The following is an 18,714-nucleotide window of genomic DNA, read 5'->3' as shown; positions in this document are numbered from 1 at the left end:
GTTAAACACTGGCTTTAGGTAATAATGTGAATGTGGATGTCAATATGTCCAACCCTTCCCAACTTCACCATGTCTTCCATATCAGTAATGCCAAAGCTTTAGATAATGTACTGTAGCTTCAGATTCGGGCATTAGTAATGTGATTGTTTTGTGTGAAAGTAAAATGGAGAAACGCTTTACCCCAATAACAAAGACGAACCATCATGTGAAACCTGTTGGATGTTTGGCTATTCTAAAATCTACAGGACTGAATGATTCAGATGTTACAAAGTTGCTAAATCAGTGTCTGATCTCTTTAAGCCTAATTACAGCAAAACAGCATGAGGTGCACTTTGACTAAAAACACATTTATTTCTTGGTACAAAAAGCACAACACTGTACAAATACAATCCATCCCACAGGTGTGACTGAGTGCAACAGCAGAGCAGCATGTTTGCCAAATGCTTTTATTTCATAAATCTCCTCTAACAACTTTTGGTTAAATATTAATTATACCGCTAACAGAACAAATCTCTTCTTTAACAAGCACAGCTGAAGTCGAATTTGTAGACCTTTACAGATTGAAATGAATGAGCACTGACGTGTGACACCCACGCAACGAGCTAACAGATGAATACTGTGCTTTCAAACATCCCCTGTATTTTCTTCCAACAGCAAACATGTTTCAGATATTCCTTTTGTCAGCACGCTGTCTTGGCAGTTCTCCCTCATAAACTGTACAACGCTGAGGGAAACAGGAAGTTTGCTGCAGCTAGGAGACAAGCTCTCCCTCACTCTCTGATTGAGATCAATTGGTTTCCACAGTGCTCTGTGCTCACTGTGCACCACTGCAGTATATAGAGAGAATCCATCAAACCCAGCCAGGTGCATTACACAACCTCCAGCCCCCACCCACATTGATTTTACACCCATGAAAGTGCAATGCCTGAAGAGTAAGACTATAAATGCAGTTCACGCCAGCTTGGATTTTAGAAAAGGTGAAGAGCATATCATTATTGAATGTATCTGATTTAAAAACCCCAATTTACCGTACCGGCGTATATAGTGACGCAGAGCATCCTGTTGCCATCACAACCCCATTATGAAATTGTTTAATGGTGTCACTCTCTGTCCAGAGCAAGGCGACCGATTGTTTGTTAACTAACTGTCTGATGCCAGTTGGAGCCATTAGCTCTCTCTGCTGAGTGGATTACAGCCATTTTGTTGGTGACCTACTGCGCTAGCGTTCTGGAGAGCCACTATCGGGGCTCTATAAACTCCCAACCTGCCACAACTAGCCGCTGGTCCAATTTGGCAGATGGACAAGGACAGCTCTTAAACTATGAAAAAGTGGATTACAAGGTCTGGCTGACCTCTAAGTGAAGAGACACTCCACCTTCTCACCATCGTCCTTTTTTCACAACTTTCCAGAATACTACTTCCTCCTCCTCCTCCTCCGCCTCCTCCTCCTCCTGTCTGACTGCTGGTGGAGGAATAAAACTCTCTCTTTTATGGCTTGGTACCGTGACACCATAATATGTAAAACACAGAACTCAAATATTCATTGGGCGACCCTGTGCTATCCATAAGGCACAGCACGCACTCTCAACCACACTCAGTGTCTCGCCAAATCTCAAGTCCTTTTTCACTGCTACATTTTTGATAAACACAAAAGGCAACGCCATAATGTGTGAATCCATGGCTGTTGGACGAACGGTGGACACTGCAGGGGGAATGGTGAAAAGTTGGGATGCACACGGCTCGCCTGCTTCTCACAGGTCCCTGTCTCTAATACCAGATTAGGGAAAGGAGTAAGTGTGCCAGGAATGATTTTCCACCTGGGTTAATCCCTGCAGAGGACACAGACTTATCCAGGAGGAATCACTATGCTACCTTGCCCGCCTGCCACCCGCTGAGTCTCAGCCAGGTAAATTAGGTCTCATGATCAGGCAAGGTGTATTTGTGCAAGCCTTGTTCGCATGACTCAGGCTTTGATATCAAGTGCACGGAACTTTCTGCTATTAAAAGAAGTGTAGTCGATCTACAAAAATACCCTGCCACTTTGCTATTCTCTACCCACCCCAACCAAACCCTTGGAGAATTTAACTTTCCCGAACACAGGAGGCACCAGTCACTGATTCCGCCACAAAGCCAACCTGTGTCTTCCTCCACCATCTCTTGATTGACAGCCGGCGCCAGAGCGCGCCAGCAAACGCCAAGGCTTGTTGATGGATGGCACCTGCTCCTCCTCAGAGGAAATCAATTGAAGTCATGGGCAGGGATGGGGTGCTCAAGCACTTACACGTGGCTGTCTGCCTGGGGAGGGAAGGGGAGGGGGGCTGGGGGCACGGAGAGAGAGTTGCCAACCATCTGTGTGCAGAGGGGCACTGCCAAGCGTCAGTCCCTTTTTACACCAGGCCTCAAAAAGACACACAATGTCTCCAAATTAAACATGTTAGCTCCTTTAAGCTACATTCAGCAACAGTATTTGGGAAGTTCCAGCCTCATTACGTGCTCATTCAATCATTCATATTGCTTCGTGCCCTCTCAGTGCAATAACGTCTCTAGTATCAGTGACTAATTCACACAATCCAGTAGCTGTTAAACTCTTTATATGTGTTGCACTAGTTACAGAATCCATTTTTACTACAAGACATCCAATTTCCTGCAAACATAAAGGTTGAGGTCAGTCAAATATCCACACTTGCACATCTTCAGAGAGCACATGGGCCGCACTCGGGGCCAGCATAGCTACAATCTTAATCATGCATAAGTGGAGTTATCTGGAGCTCAACCTATCATGTTGGCCGATCTACATCCACCCTAGCATTACAGGTTATTACTTCATGGCAACTTTCTGGCCTACAAAGGAGGGAGGTGGGATCTCCTGGCAGGCACCAGCCCGGCGATGAACATCCAGGAAGGGGGTCCTATGGGCTGCTGAGCCCACCATGCTGGCATCAGTGTGCGTGCCAACCCACTGCAGGACACGGGTGGAGGGCCGGTGGTAGAGGGCCAACTGCCGGGAGCTGTAACCACACATCCCGATCCCCACGGCTCCCAGGAGCATAGCCATGCCTGGCATGCTCCTCTCCACTGGAGCCGTCACAGACACATTATGGTAGGCCTGGGTCTGAAAGGGGAAAAGTAATCAGAGTATTATGTGGGTATGAAAGACACGATCAAAGCAGTCCAGAAATAACACAACTTCCTCGCAAACAAAGAGTTATAATTTCTTAATGTCCAAAGTATATGCATGGATGCAGATCAATTTCAGGCCTATACAGCTCGGGAGGAGGACAACATGCCCTGCAGCCCCTTTTTCCCAAACATTTGTCTGCATCAAATGACTGAGCTACAATATGCTCACCTCATCTAGCCCTCCCACCAATCCCCCAGAGATTAAAAACTCATCTTCTCTAATTTACCAAATCGCGGTCTGTCTCTTTTGACAAACAAAAGCCTCGTCTATTTTGTGACATGGGCAATTTCCTCAGTGGGCCCCTTGACAATTATAAAGAGCATAGAGGAGCAAATAATAGAAACCTCATGGTTTCAAATGGAGCTGTGTCACAGACAGTTAAGAAGCCATTCCTGTAGCTCACTCACCCGCTTCCCATTTCCATTTACAATGCAATGGACTGTCACAGGCTTGGATTTCTCCATTGTTTGTGATGAACACTATCAAAAAGGTGATTGTGTTTGGTGAGTTAAAACAAAAGGCATACTGGAAGAGAAGCCTGGAACCAACTCATATTTGTGAATGGTGTGTATATAATATAATAGTAATGTATTTCATCATCATGTCACAACAATCTGTCGAGACACACCACTGAATAAATGGCTGCATAATGGCAGTGAAACCAACTCGCTGTATGCACCGTCTCTGTCTATAAACTTCTGCGCGTAGCCATAAAACCAGCACCTTGCAAACACTTCATTACATCAACGGCTGCTCTCAGAACCGTCAACGTTATTTCATCTGCCACTTCCTTCTGCTCCTTAAGAAGCAGTAGAGACGGAGTGTGCCAAGCACCGTGTAATCTAGACTTCAAATCCAAGACATTGAAAGGGCTTTCTGCCTTTTTGTTTTAAAGGCCTTAAATCAAAACAAGCGGCTTGATGCAGAAAACTGCAATAAAGTGCAATCCACTTCTGCTTCTTAGATCATTGGCAAGCAACTTCCAGTGACTCAGCACTTTATGCCCCTGCCTCCTGCTAGTGAATACAGCTTTAGTGTCACTATGCATCGAAGAGGAAAAATCCCAGCACATCAAAATGTTCTCTTGGTGGTTACAGTATCTACAGGACTCTAAATTGTGTTCACCGTTATAACATAGTAGCACTGAAAGATCCAAAACCATCTTTAAAACCCAGCTGCCACACTGCTCACACTCACCTGCAGCAGTCTGATGTAGCCCGGAGTCAGTCTTGGGACTCTGAAAAACATTTTGGTGCTGCGATGGTCTTTCTGTTAAACAAGGAAAGAGTTAAAGGGCAGATGACACTTGGCTTTCTCTTTCTCAAGCTCCTCTGCCTGGACTCCCAGGACGGGAAGCCCACTGACAGCGGGTCTGTCTGGGTGTATGCTTGGACACTTCAACCTGTGCTCAGCTGTCTGATGCAGGACAGCCTGCTCAGCCCTTATAACATCTCCTTCTTGGCTTTACATAACAGGCAGTCTGCAGGTGGTGTGTCTAAGGGGATTACAAGAGCTGGCATACACAGACAAAGAAGTAGGTCTTAACAGGATGAAGGTTGAATAGGGCTTGATCTGGCTGATACTCAAATATCAAATAAGATGTACTTTTAGTGGAATCATATTGGAATTGTACATGCTGTTGTTTTACAAAATTCTGTTGAGGAAATTGGTAACTTTTAATAACAAAAAAGGGTCATCACATTTTCTGTCATCTTGCAGAAATTTGCCACATTGTGATATATATAATGTAATTTTAGCCGTAACACTCAATCACAATAGAGTATATTCAAGAATGTATATTTGAATGTGTGTGGAGAATCAGGGAGGTGTTACAGCTAGGTGGTAACTTTTATGAAAATAACTCTATCATATTTGCTGAACTGTCACTACATCCACACACACTGTATCATATGAGACAAACAGTCTATTGAATCTACCGCAGCTGTTGGAAAACAGCCAATCAGAGGCGAGGAGTCTCTAACACAGCTGTCAATCCTGTCAATCACTGCTCATGTGTGGTCAAACTGTCAAACTAGGCAGCGCTGATCAAATATGAATCAATTCTGTTACTGCGCTGCATATCTCCACTCTCAGATGTTTTCAGGTTTATATTTTAGTGTACTGTTTAGCTGTACAATGAGAAAGTTTGCTCTAGCTGGTGGGTGGTGCCCTGTTCCAGCCGAACTGTTTTCAACATGGTGTCCTGATCACAAACATTCTCATTTTACAGCTAAACAGTACACTAAATATGTTTCTGGAGGTGAGAAATAGGCAATGCAGTAACAGAATTGATTCATATTTTATCAGCGCTGCCTAGTTTGACAGTTAGACTGCAGTATGTGTGCAATGACTGACATGACTGTTAGCTGTGTTAGAGACTCCTCTGCTCTGATTGGATGTTTTCCTTCATGTGCGGTAATGCCATTAGAAACACTAAGGGTGCATCCCGAATCGCAAACCTTTTCTTTTTACTTTTAGTAGGTACGGCAGCTGCCTTTAAAAAGTACTTTTGTATGCAGTATGCACACAATCAGGACATGTTACTTTCTCATACCATTACATCCCGAACTTTGAGCCTCTTTTTAATACATCCATTACCTTGTAGATAAAATAAAACACCATTCACCCAGCACCCTGGAGACAGAGGTCAATCCCAAGAGCTCTGCAGTTGTTACTTTGTGATGTATGCCGTTTCATACATTGTATATTCCAACATATTGTGACTAACATATGCATTTCTCTGTCATTGTTATTTTCATAGTTAAGTCCTTTTGTTGTTGGTAATCTTTATGATTATTTTGTTCATTTAAATAATTAATATTCCTATTATCACTATCTGACTGGCCATCAGTTACTTAAGTGCGCTGTCACCTGTCATTACAGCTTCTGAGAACTGTCAATCAGCTGTCAAAGAGCTGTCAAGCTGTCATCTATTGGCAGCTCAGACAATGTAACGGATCTTCCGCTGCGCAGAGGATTGTGGGTCAGAATAGCCAGACATGCATGCTTGCTTGCATACTGCAAAATCCAACTGGATGTAGTAGAACATCCTGGTATTTCTGGCGTACTGCATTTGACATACTATGTATTGGGACCACTTTTTCTGGCATACTATATAGTATGGTAGTATGGGTATTGGAACCCACACTAAGAGGAGGCAGAGGAACATTTTATTCACAGATTATCCATCTCATGTAATACTGTGTAGAGTGACAGTTTCAGCAAATATGACTAAGACTTAATTTCCAACTATAGTTACCAACTACAGCTTTAATGTACACACGTCGGCTGCAGATAACAGTGAGCTGCCATTGTCAATGTTTCGGATTCTGTTGAGAGCACTTTCAGGATTTTAATGCATGTATCCATCTTTCTGCCTGTCTGAAGGCAGTCTGACATCCAAACAAAGTGAAAAATGATGAATGAAGTGTTCACTAATTCAGGTACAGTACATTAGCATCAAGTGTAACTGATTTCCGACTTCAGCAGTTCCTTTAATAGCTTCATACAGAAGGCCTAAGTCATCTGAAGTCAGTGCCACTAGAACCCATTTGAATCTGCCAAGTGGGTTGATTTGGATGTTTTTCTGTTGATGTTGAGAATGACTTCTCCCACCATGTCAGCAAATTTCTTTAAGCTTTAATATCCTTCCTGGCCTAGGGGTCCCCGGCTCAGAGCGAGGTCTTATAATGAGGTAGCTGTGCTGATAACGTCTCTCTCGCTGGACGAGAGGAGTTCTCTCCAGTGAGAGCGGCCAACAATGACCTTCTTCTCATCTCTGGTAATAGGACCGAATTCTGCCTCCAAGCTCATGCATCCATGAATACTCTCAAACTCTGGCATTAATGCTGCAAAGTCATGATGCTACTGAAACTTGCGATGCCCACTGGGTTTTATGCACAGAAAGAAACCATTTAGCATTCAAAGTACTATAGGAGAAAAACAAAAACCACTAATGACTTCAATGCTATAAGGAATATGAAGCAGGCAAGATAAAATTAAATATTAATAACAGCTTATATGTATGCTCACAATAACAAGGCTAACATGCGGATGTTTTGCAGGTATAATTTTTACCATGTTCACCATCTGGGTTTGCTGTGTAAGCATGCAAACATTTTCTAATTACCCAAGAGAGCAAGAGAGAAAGAATAATCAGACGGGATGCATCGGTCTTGCACGAGACCATTCCAAAGGTGGGGGCAGAATAGCTGAAGGCTGCAGACCCCATGGTAGTGAAGTGGGTTGATGGAGAAGTGAGTTGGATGGCAGAGGAGATTCTGAGAGTATGGGAGGGTGTGAAGATATGCAGTAGTTCAGAAAGATATAAAGGGACTATAGGTTATGAAGTGCCTTAGAGGTAAAAAGCAGAATCTTGAAATCGATAGGATATTTAATAGGGAGCCAGTGAAGTTGCTGAGGATCAGGAGTGATAGGATCTATAGAAAAAGTTCTGGTTCTGTTCATGAAAACACTTGAGAGGAAGACCAAAAAGGACGGAGCTGCAACAGTCAATACAGGACGTAATCAATATGTGAAAGAGAATGTCAGTGCTGTGCTGTGTCAGTGACAGGTGAAGACAATTAAAATTGCACAGATGAAAGCACACAGAAGAGTAACACCGTTGATGTGTCCTTGAAAAGATGATGTACTGAAGAGGGTGACACACACACAGTCTCAATCTAAGGGGAAGGAGGAACTATGGAGTTGTCAGTAGTCAGAGAAAATCAGGTTGCAGGCCAGACAGCTACACAAGGAGCTGAAGCTCACTATACAGCAAGATAAAGCTCAGTAGAACTGCATATTCAGGTTATAATTCTCTGCAGGTTCCTCAGCTCCAAGCAAACCTTCACATTGTCACACTGTCAGATTTTGATACCTTGTTACAGGGGTGTAGGTTTTGTTTCAACATTGGGGGAGCACATATTAAATAGGAGTTGCGGGGCATCAAACACCTAAATTCGTCCATCCTGGTGAATTTTTATCCATCCTACGGCACACGACTGTCTGTACTGAATTCTGTGCCAATCTATTTGGTAGAAGCTGAGATATTTTACTGGATATGCGTGTATAAATGTCAGGGGGTCACCAAAGACATTAGAATTCATGCTCTGTGCACCGTGGATATCAAATTTCAAGGCAATCCACCGAACAATTGTTGAGATTTTCAGTCAGGCCCAAAGTGGTGAATTGAACAGACAGGCTGTCATTGCCATCCTCAGTGCCAGTCGGCTTGCAAGGCTAAAAAAGTGCATTGAAACCACTCATGATCACCTTTATATATGTTATATAAGCGTGTCAAGCAATGTGCTCTTTGCCCTTATCTCCTCTGGCTAATGTGGCGGCCCTCATGCTAATTGTTCCCCACTATAATGCAACATACACACTCAGAGATGTGTGTTACAGTGTTACATCGCGGTGTCTACTGGTGCGTCCCATTTCTGGTAAGACAACGGTTTCCTCTAGAGCTGGTACGTGGCAGACAACTCTCACTCAGGTCACAACGGCGCTGTCCAGCTGAGATAATTCTCTGCCCTTTTCCTGAACTCATCCCCTGGCAGTGAATCATGGGCACATGTATTAGAATAGATTATCTGAGCTCTAGACAGGTATGGTGATACGGAAGGTTAAGCTACAGACTCCCTGGGTGGTACTGGTTCCAAAGGTCCATCAACAACAAACTGTGCTGCCATATTGAGCGTGCTGTTAGATAAGGGCAACAAGTGGGTGTGGGAATCAAGTAATTGTACCAATGATCACTAAGTACCATCAGAATTGCCTCCCTGAGGACAATTAATTAATCTAGAGCACTTAGGTGGAAGAGCAAGTTTGAAAAGCCATGAAGAATAGCAACTTGGTCGGACATTGATTTGTGGGGAGTGTACTGTAGATAACTGAGGAGCTATCAGGTTAACTGGCCGAGTTTAAATGTCATAACATCTGCAAAAAATACTGGAGCTCTGGGCAGAGCTGACATTTGCTACTCTGGCATTTAGAAGGTTAGGTGAGGAGGACAAATTATGTTAATGCCAATTAGATGTTTGATTCATTTACACTTCAGAAAAAACAACTTTAACAAACAGGGAGGTAAGTAACAGCTTGGTCGATAATGACAACTTCAAGCTTACTCATGGTGGGCAGACGGATTTTCCCAGCTCAGGATTAACTGGCTGTGTTTTGGAAGATATATATAATGCATGAAAATGGATTAGACAAAGATCAAATGGAAACATTTTTAATAAAAAATATTTTATGCAGCAGCTTGTAAAGTCCAACATTTTAAAAAACAAAATTTAACAGGAGCACAGTAGAAATAATCCTTCAGTAGAGTCTGTGTTTCACTGTGACTCACTGTCTCATGGGTGTGTCGTAGAAAACCCTGTCTTCTTGTCTCCTTGCATGGGAAAAATGTCTGTGATCCAGTATTGGAAGAGTGCAATGACTGCAGTGGTTTCCTCTAAAACACAAAAAGACAGAGAGCAACATTTCAGTTACAGCTGACAAGACAATACCAGAGGAACAGTCAGTGCTTTTACCAAAGAGACTTAGTTACTGTTGTATTTCCAGAATAATAAATCAAAATCCCCAGCGGGTGTTCAAATGTACTCCCTACCTCTCTACATGTAGACATTCAACCTAACACGTCTGCCTCCCACCCAAGACAGGATCTTTTTTTTTTTTTTTCCAAATGTTCTTGAAAAGTTAAATTTAGTGAATCTATGCAGAGCTAAAAAAAGGACAGAATAAAGGGGAGCAGTCAAGCCAATGTCATTCATGAGAGCAACTCAAGGATGCGGTAAAATATGCTCAAAGGAAATCTGCTTCAGACCTGCTCCTGCAGTCAGCTGATTGCCACTGCAAGGGTAGATAGAGCGAGGAGAGCTTTAGTGAACTCACTTGAAGAACTTTTAAAGGCACACCTCTCCGCAACCGCATAGATTAGCTCCTGGCATGGAGCTGGATGTGGCAGTGGATGCAGGTTACGTTAAAAATACTGAATGCCGCTTCAACGAGGTGGATATTAATCAGAAACATCGAATCATTCAAAGCTGTCACACTGCAGCAGCTCATAAACATGAAGCCAAATACAGCAAGAATGCCAGTGCGTAAATTGCTAACATAGCAAAGGTGAGCTAAGTGAAGAGAAATCCATTCACAAGGAGCTCTGCTCTGATACAATCTGCTGGAGAAGCTGCATTTAAAAAACAGTGAATTGAAGCATGACTCATACAATATGAGGCGGGTGGGGTGGGGGGGGGTTAGAAGAAAAGCTTTCAGGCAGCTGTGGAGCAGGTGCATGAGAGGATAGGCACAACTAAGGCGGGCTTGTACTGTGCTGTGTGCTCTGCTCGCGAGATAGCAAACTGGATTTCACACAGTGTTGTCCTGGCGACAGGGACAGGCAGAGGCAAGCAGCACTTTGTGGCCAACGATACGGCGGTGGCCTGAATCTCCCGGCTGGTCTATCTTGCTCTACCTCTCCCTCTCACAGATATACACTTGTGCGCGTGACAGCGGCAAAGTCCCCGCTGATCCTATTATGCAGCCAGCTAGCCAACCATGCAAACACACAAACACACATGCACAGGTGAAAACGTGTCAAGGGGCTTATGAGTTGTTTTGGCTGTTGACAGAGTAAAGGGGAGATGAACAAGTTGAAACATGTTGGTTAACTCAGAGCTGAAGTCACCTGAGTGTAAGGTATAACATGGACAAGACCAGCTCTACTATTGCAAACTGAGGACAGGTACGTGCAGGTAAAGGCTGCTGAAGGCAAGTAAGGACAGGTATTCTCAGGCAAACAAAGAACATCAAAGTAAGGGCACGTAGAATAGAAGGCAAGCACGGACAGACAGAGGCATGTATTAACCTGCTGGGACAGGTCAGAGAAGTGCCTGGGGCAGATCCCAGCAAGATGAGGCCAGTTTGGACAGGGCTGGGCATGAATGCATGTTACAAGGAGCAGCATAATGTACAAGCAAAGATCCCATAATTTATGATCTGATTCAACCTTTCACAACTTTCCAGGACTAAACCCTCACTCAGTTTTCACTGATCGACGCATCACTGACCTGCAGACATGGGAGACGTGTTGGAGAACTCCTCCAGTGCCATTTCCAGCTTGTTTGCCTCTTGCTGTTGAACAAGGGCCTTGAGACTGTGGAGCTGCTTCAGGACAGAGGTGTGCTTGGATCCGCTGGATATGCTGCTCAGAAGGTCATTCACTGTCCCAGACAGGAGAGGAAGCTTGTCTCCACGCATGGAGGCTGGAGGAGCATATAACAGTGAGAGGTGGTCTGTTACTTCAACCGCATTTCATATATTATCTAATATTTAAGAAGTGTACTCCAACTGGAGTTGACGACGTGGCAGTTACGATATTGTAACCCTAGTTCTACTAGCACGGGCAAAGCTCTCTACTGGACTCAATGGGTAATACTCTCCTCCGATCATGAGCATGCATTCCATCACTGAAATTTGCATAAATGTTGCCAGCCAATCACGACGTGCCTACCTGAATATGTGCAGACCAAACAGTTTATAAGAGAGTATCTCGATGCTGTCCGTTATCCTGTTCTCTTGAGTGACAGCAATCTGCCCACCTCTGTATCCATTTCTGAACGCCATGTGCAGCGTAATGACGAATAGCACACATCAGCCAGTATGGCAGCTTTGGTTAACATATCTAACCCCTGTTGTGGCATGCATACACAAAATTCCCAAGATACTGATGTCTATTCGTCCCTCCGATCACCACGTGGGAGACGAGAGGAATTCAAGGCACTATGTCCATTCATGAACACTGTATCCCGGCGTGATGATGTCAGAATATATGCATCATCCAATAAATAATGGCTCTGATTAATATAAAACAAATACACAGATGTCTGTTTCTCCCTCTTGATCTTCGTGGGAGACGGGAGAATTAAACACTGTGACACTCTCGGCTGCGTAGGGTAAGAAATGTAACTTTATAAATATAACAGTTATTTAACACATCATTTTATAGCTTTACTTGTATAACTATGCACCATATGTGACTGTCTAGACTATGTGTCATCCCAGTAGAGAAAATATCACCGGTAAATGTTTTTATTCACAAAGTCAGACTGGGTGAATCTCATATCTTTGCAGTCTCACCCTTTATTATTAGTTATTCTCTTTAACAAGGGTGCTCTACCAGGTATCAACGACCGAAGAGCTTTAACGGCCTAATCTTCAGCAGGATTTGGATTCGTGGGCTATCTTGGCTTGGTTTCCTTTAAAATAAATGTTACATTCTCAAAGATGTTGACAATGATTACTAGTCAGCACCCAGATATAGATTTGCCTGGCAACTAAAAAATGCCCAAACACTTAACTTTCTCCATGTAGTTCATTCTAATGGCACCGCAATTTTAGCTATTACACTTTCATCCAATTACTGATGCTATGTTTTTCACTATTTTTCTGTTCAGTTCATGCTGGCACTGTCACATCACGTCTCAAAAAAGCACAGATGTGCTGTGGCAGGAGTGCAATGGATTCTGTTCAACAGTTTTCATTAACATGTTTTCAGCGTTTGGCAGAATTTAATTATGTGTTTGTAAACTACATCACAGCCACCGGCTTTGTGCATCATAGCACCCAAAATGAATCAAAAATCAAACTCATTGGCAGGGTGTTCATTTCACCAAATATTAACATCAAATAAATGAGCACAAGCTGTGGCAGTGCTAACAAGATTCAGCAAGAGAATGTACAAAACTGGCTGATCCAATAAGACAAGCACTGCTCTGATCAATACTTACAATCTGACAAATAGATTTCCAGTGTTGTCCTGAGGAAGTCTGACACATCCACAGCTCTCCCCTCCTCCTCCTCCTCCTCCTCCTCTTCTTCCCCATCTTTTCGGTACGTGAACTCCAGGGCAGTGGCCCGAGGCATCAGACCCATGGAGAGCAGCTTTTCTTTGTGCCGCTTCTTTTTCAGCTTCCTCTTCTTGTTCCTGCTAACGCGCTCACCTCCCTCATCTACAGGTGTGTGACCTGTGCTGGACTCACTCAGTGGAGCTGCTCCATCTTTCTCAGAGTCTTGATGGAGGGCTGTTTTCCTTTTCCTTCGCCTCCTTTTTCTTTTCTGCTCTTCTTCCTCTTTATCTTGGTCTTTGTCGCTATCATGGACGACCTCTTCTGTGGACAACAAGATTGATAAGTTTCAAAACACTGTAAGTTTCCACATACACCACTACTCTTGAGCAAAAGCAGCTGAAATCAGTGGTTCCAGTCCAGATTTCTCCTTAGTCATTAGTTCAATGCCAACACAGTTCAATACATTTGGCGTCATATTTGGGTTTGGCCATGTCGTCCAGCTAGTTTGGTGTCTCTTTCAAGTAGCCGCCCATAGAGCTGAAAACACACCAGCACCACCGCAGTGTGGCTCCTGAAGAGACAATCTCCAGAGCAATGACTCACCAGGCAATATCTTTCTGGCCATTGTCTTCATAATGACGGGACTGAGGGTCATTTAGCTTGGGATATTTCTCGACTTTAGCAACAAGTCTCTCCTCATCCATTCTTTGTCACACATGAGACACAGCAACTGAGTTCTCTTTGCGTCAATAGTAAGGAGAGGAGTGGAGCTGTCACAGGAGCAGAAAAAAAGAGCTACTACGGGAGCTGGTATGTGCAAGCAGAGAGCAAGTGGGGGAGAAATGCATTTAATTCAGGGAGCGGTGAAGCTGGAAACGGAACAACAGTTTGACCAGCCACCTCTGCTGTGGGGTTGTACATTGAAAATAACAGGGGCGTATTTTATGGCCAGCGGCATTTACTGGAAATTCACTGTACTTAGAAGTAAAATATTTTTTTTGTATGAATTTGACACGTTTGCGAGTCACTTACGGTCCAATCAGAATGGACCTGCGACCCACTAGTTGGGAACCACTGGCCTAAATCATAACTGCAAATGTCTGATTCTTGACTTCATATTTTGTGTGACATTTTGGAGCTTGGTCCTCAGATTTGGGTGGGTTTCTACTTGTAATGTCCAATAATGTGTCAGTGAGAGGTGAGAGGTTGCAGGTTTCCCCCCAGCTAATCACTGCACCATCTGATTCCACTTATTAGATACTCCGTCTTTTTAGCTGATTACATTCTAATCAGCACAATCAGCTGGTGTAGTTACTGATTGAAAAGAAAACCTGTTGAATCTTGGCCTTATATAAAATAAAATTGAGACCAAAGGATTTAATAAAATCAGAATCAGTGTGCTGCATGTCAAGTTGTCTCTTGACAAACTTGTAGATAAAATCATCTATTTAGTCTTTTTTATTTTCTCTGTGATGATTGTGTACAATGAAATATGCATCTCCCATGCTGCTTGTAACAATTTCCCTCATTTTGAATGCAGCACTCTGATGAAAATTGAAATAAAAAACAGGGCACACACTCAGGTTATGCATTAGCTTTCATCGTGCACACACACACAAACACAGAAGTACTACATTCCTCCTACCTTATGGAAATCATCATTAGAGCTCCTGCAGTTCTGTTTTAACCTTGCACTTTCATTTCTCTTGCTCTTGTTTTCCAGTTTGTTTTTAGGGAAAAATGTTACCTGTGCTAAATCTCTCTTCCATTATATTTTATTACCGAAACCTTAAATTTAATGACTAAAGCTTTATGGTTAGCCCATACAGTAATGGCGCTCTGGCTGGCTGAGCAGCTTCCTCCTCACCTCACCACACCTCCCCTCTGCTTAACAACCCAAGAGGCATTGAGAGGTCAAAGAAACAAGCTCCCATCGAATTTTAAGCGACCCGTTTACACTAGTGAGCAGCGAACTGGCTCACAGCCAAAACATAATGCAGCCGAGACAGCGGCGGTGCAACAGCTACCAATACTGAAAAGCAATTCAAGAGAGAGCCACTGCTCCATTAAGTCTATCATGGATTATGGTGACAACAAATAAAAGTCACGTACCGGACAAAAGGTGAAAATTAACTTGAACTTGCTCTCATTTCTTTACTGACAGGCCATCTGGGCAGAACTGTACCATTTGCTGCACTGAGTCACATCATTTCCAGAGCGTGTACAAATCTGAAATATTTATGCTGATTTGTATTAATTCTGTCCTTTTGTGGTAGATTTACAATGAGCAAAAGAATCTCACATCAATGTGTTGCTAAGCACAGAGGAACAGAGAATTCCTTCAAGTCTAAATGCACTTTTGTGATCGCCACAGATGTGGAAATAAAAGAATTGAGAAAAACGCTAAAAATAGAGAGTAACTATCATGTCTTGAAAAGATAACTTAGAAACAAATGTGCTAGTGCACACTTTGGTAGTTCAAGAAAAAGTGTTCTGCACTGCAACATACAGCAGGTAGAGTTACACAAAATTAGCCAAAAAATAAACTGACCAGAATGGACTGAAACCTACAACAGCACTTAACTATAGATGACTTATGTTTCCATATATTTCTGCCTATTAGGCTTGGGCTGTATCAAAGCTATGGTATACTGAGGTGTTGAGAGATCTTGAAAGTATAATTTTTCTATTAAACCGATATGGAGATGGTGCATTGAGGTGGTGTAGTGCACAGCAATCGCCACCAGAGGTCAGTGTGTACTGGTGGAACAGACAGCAAAGCTGAGAAAGATGGTGCCTGTGGGTGGTGGGGATAACATAATAGGACTAGTACAAAAAATCCTCTGCTCCTGTTTGGGAGTATTGCCATGTATAACTTTATCTTGAGGTTACGTTTTCCAAATACAAAAGCAGTACATTAGCCACAAAATTTTGTTTAAAACATCTCAGTTCAGCCCACTGATGTCAGTGTCCACCGCAGCAACATGTGTCATCGAGTCCTCCAGCAATAAGGGCGTCTATTTCCGATCTGTTCGTTATTCTATGGGCCACAATAGTTCAGTCCAACAAGACTAGTCTAAATAGGCTAACGGCATATTAGAAGCACAGCATTGCTGCTAGACAATGACTGCCATCACCAGTGACTCAGCTTTTACTTTTTTTTTTTTATTAACACAAATACCATCATATACGGTGCACCCTGGTAAAATGTCAGGAAGGTATGAAAAAATAGATACTGCTTAAGCCGTCTTTGAGTCAGACTATGCGTTCAGACCAAATGTGTGGAGTGTGGAGACAGATCTGGTAATTTAAGGCAACCATAAGGGTTGTCTTAGTCACTCTGAATACATTAATCATTACTATATCACATCAGCTTGTTATTGTTGAACTATTTCTATACTATTATACTGATGGATTTATGATCTTAATGAAGCCCCCGCTGACCTTAAACAGGACTTTAGATTGCAATTTCCATCGAGGCTCACAGCCCACTACATCAAAAACATGTTCAATTAAGGTGCTGTTAGGCAGACGAGTGCAATTAATCAAACTTCACCTCATCATTTATTCTAGTGGGCACCTTTAGACGCTGCACTGTCTCGGCCAACAAATCTCTTTCATTTCACTGAGGTAAAGCAGAAGCCTGTCAGGTGAATGGAGGTCTGCATTAAGGAAGATGATGAGTACAGATACACGTGTAATGAGCCATGGCTCTTATTACTGTGATCATTCCTCTGGTTCATGACAAGACAAAGTGCAGTGAAAGTATCTAAATAAACAGTCTTTAAATTATCCATTTTCACTGCGGCGCTGATAAGCTGTACGAGTTTATCCTGACAAACAACACATTCAATAGACAGATCAAAGTGAAAATCACCCAGGCTCAAACACCATCTGCGCCGCATTCAAGTTCTCCCCAGTTCAAAAACACAATCGATTATCACTGTCTGTTTCCCTTAATTTGAGTGTCAGAGACAATCAAAAAGAGTGACTGTAATACACGGGAGAGTCATTGTGGAGAACCCCCATGCAGTAAATCTCTCTAGCTTTATGGCGCACAGCACAAGTCCATAAATGTAAGATTATGGTCGTCTTACCAGCTGGGTCCTCCGCACTATTTATGCTTTCGAACTGGGGAAGTGTGACAGATTTCTCTGAATCTGTCTTGTAGTCTGTGGGAGGAGGTAGGACTGTGTACATCCGCCTGCCTGGAGTGGCTGCACTCTGTGTCCCTGTATCTCCGGAGATAGATATGGCAAATTAAAGAAGGTAATAAACCCCAGTTTTGTGTGTATGGTGTGTTAGTATGCTGATGTGTATTTTTAAAAAAATATCACCATTCAATAAATTGTACTTAGTACTTTTGTAAGCAGCAAGTATCACTGGCAAACTCAATGTGAGCTTACCAATGACAGTGTCTTGTTGAGAGGCCTTTCTTTTCACATAGGTTTTTTTGGATAGGGCATCTACAATGCGTGGTGGGCTGGGTTGCTTCTCCAGTTTGGGAGCTGCAGGGTAAAGCTTCTGAAGTACTTTTGATTGAAAAACTAAATGACACAGGAAAAAGGACAAAAAAACAAACACAAAAAAGACACACTGTAATTGCCATATATCTGACTTTATCTTTGTGTGTGAACAGCAATTAAATAAACTAAGTAATCGTAAACCTCATGCCATCATCTAACAGTTTAGCAAAGCATACCAAGGTAAATATACAGTAGGCTTCATACTTGTGATCAAATATATTCCTGACATATAACAAAATATGAAGTCAGAGGATTAAATAGCCTGACAACCTTGATATTGGTGCTGCTTTATGGGCCATGTGCACATCGTTTGCATTAACACCACTGTTACACAGACCACTACTTCTACTACTGCTTCTACTAATAACAATAACAACATAATATAATAATAATATACTTCTGCAAGACACCAATGTTAAAAGGAGTTACTTGTCTCATATATTGGCTGAGTAACGTTATATTGGTAATTGGTTAAAATAGCACGCCAAACAACCACAAAGTTAAAAATTTAACCGGAAACTAAGTTAAACAGGATCTAAGTGGGAAAAAGAAAGGCTATCATACAAACAAAGCGTAACCTGCTGTTAACACATATAACTTTGTATTGGACATCGGTACCGTAACGCAAAGCGAAAACTGACTGTAGCTATAACTTGACAGTGGAGCACGTGCATTTGTTTACAACCTAATTAGCCCCCACCTACCGCGAGACTTAGGTCGTTAGCTAGCTAACGTTACATTAGCTAGCCGGTAGCATGCAACAGTTTTGAGTTTTTGTATGACATTAATAATGTTGCCGACGACACTTGGGAAACTCACCTTCTTCCCTACGTGCCATATTGCCATATATATCTGAGTGGAAGCGAAGAGGACGGAAATTTCAATGTAACGTGTGGCTACAGCTAATATGTTAGCATGCTAGCTGAGTTAGCTACCCAGCCTGCTAGCTTGTGAAATTAGCTCGATTGATAACAGCGGTTAAATCCCACGGCGGTGAAACAATTGAGTTGTGTGTGCAACGCTCCGTGTTGGAATAGATAAAGAGTTGGTAAGAGTTAACTATACTTAAAAAATAAAGGCAAGTCCGCTTCGCTTGCCGAACTACAGTAGTGCTCGGGCTCCTCTCGCTGCTTCCTCCAAAGTACCAGCCCACAAA

The 18,714-nt window shown here is 42.7% G+C and overlaps 1 protein-coding gene across 5 annotated transcripts; it reads right to left on the bottom strand.

The window, feature by feature from the left end:
• Positions 1-359: 359 nt before the first annotated feature.
• Positions 360-18,710, bottom strand: LOC126400460 (glutamate-rich protein 1). Of its 5 annotated transcripts, XR_007570975.1 has the most exons (8): positions 18,378-18,710; positions 17,439-17,579; positions 17,130-17,270; positions 12,973-13,353; positions 11,254-11,448; positions 9,534-9,638; positions 4,379-4,450; positions 360-3,112 (listed from the first exon to the last, which is right to left on the bottom strand). XR_007570975.1 is itself a non-coding variant. In XM_050061175.1 (6 exons), the coding sequence occupies exons 1-6, from the start codon at positions 18,394-18,396 to the stop codon at positions 9,538-9,540; spliced, it is 975 nt and encodes a 324-aa protein (XP_049917132.1). In that variant the 5' UTR covers positions 18,397-18,710; the 3' UTR covers positions 9,387-9,537. The 5 variants fall into 5 exon arrangements, 4 of the variants coding, with proteins under 4 accessions (XP_049917132.1, XP_049917134.1, XP_049917131.1 ...); XM_050061175.1 differs by lacking the exons at positions 360-3,112; positions 4,379-4,450 and having other exon boundaries at positions 9,387-9,638; positions 12,973-13,350; XM_050061174.1 differs by lacking the exons at positions 360-3,112; positions 4,379-4,450 and having other exon boundaries at positions 9,390-9,638.
• Between the last annotated feature and the right edge of the window lie 4 nt (positions 18,711-18,714).

The sequence above is a fragment of the Epinephelus moara genome, chromosome 14 (assembly GCF_006386435.1).
Source record: "Epinephelus moara isolate mb chromosome 14, YSFRI_EMoa_1.0, whole genome shotgun sequence".
NCBI lineage: Eukaryota > Metazoa > Chordata > Actinopteri > Perciformes > Serranidae > Epinephelus > Epinephelus moara.
Note: the sequence above shows the minus strand (reverse complement) of the source record. Positions and strands in the feature narration are given on the sequence as shown.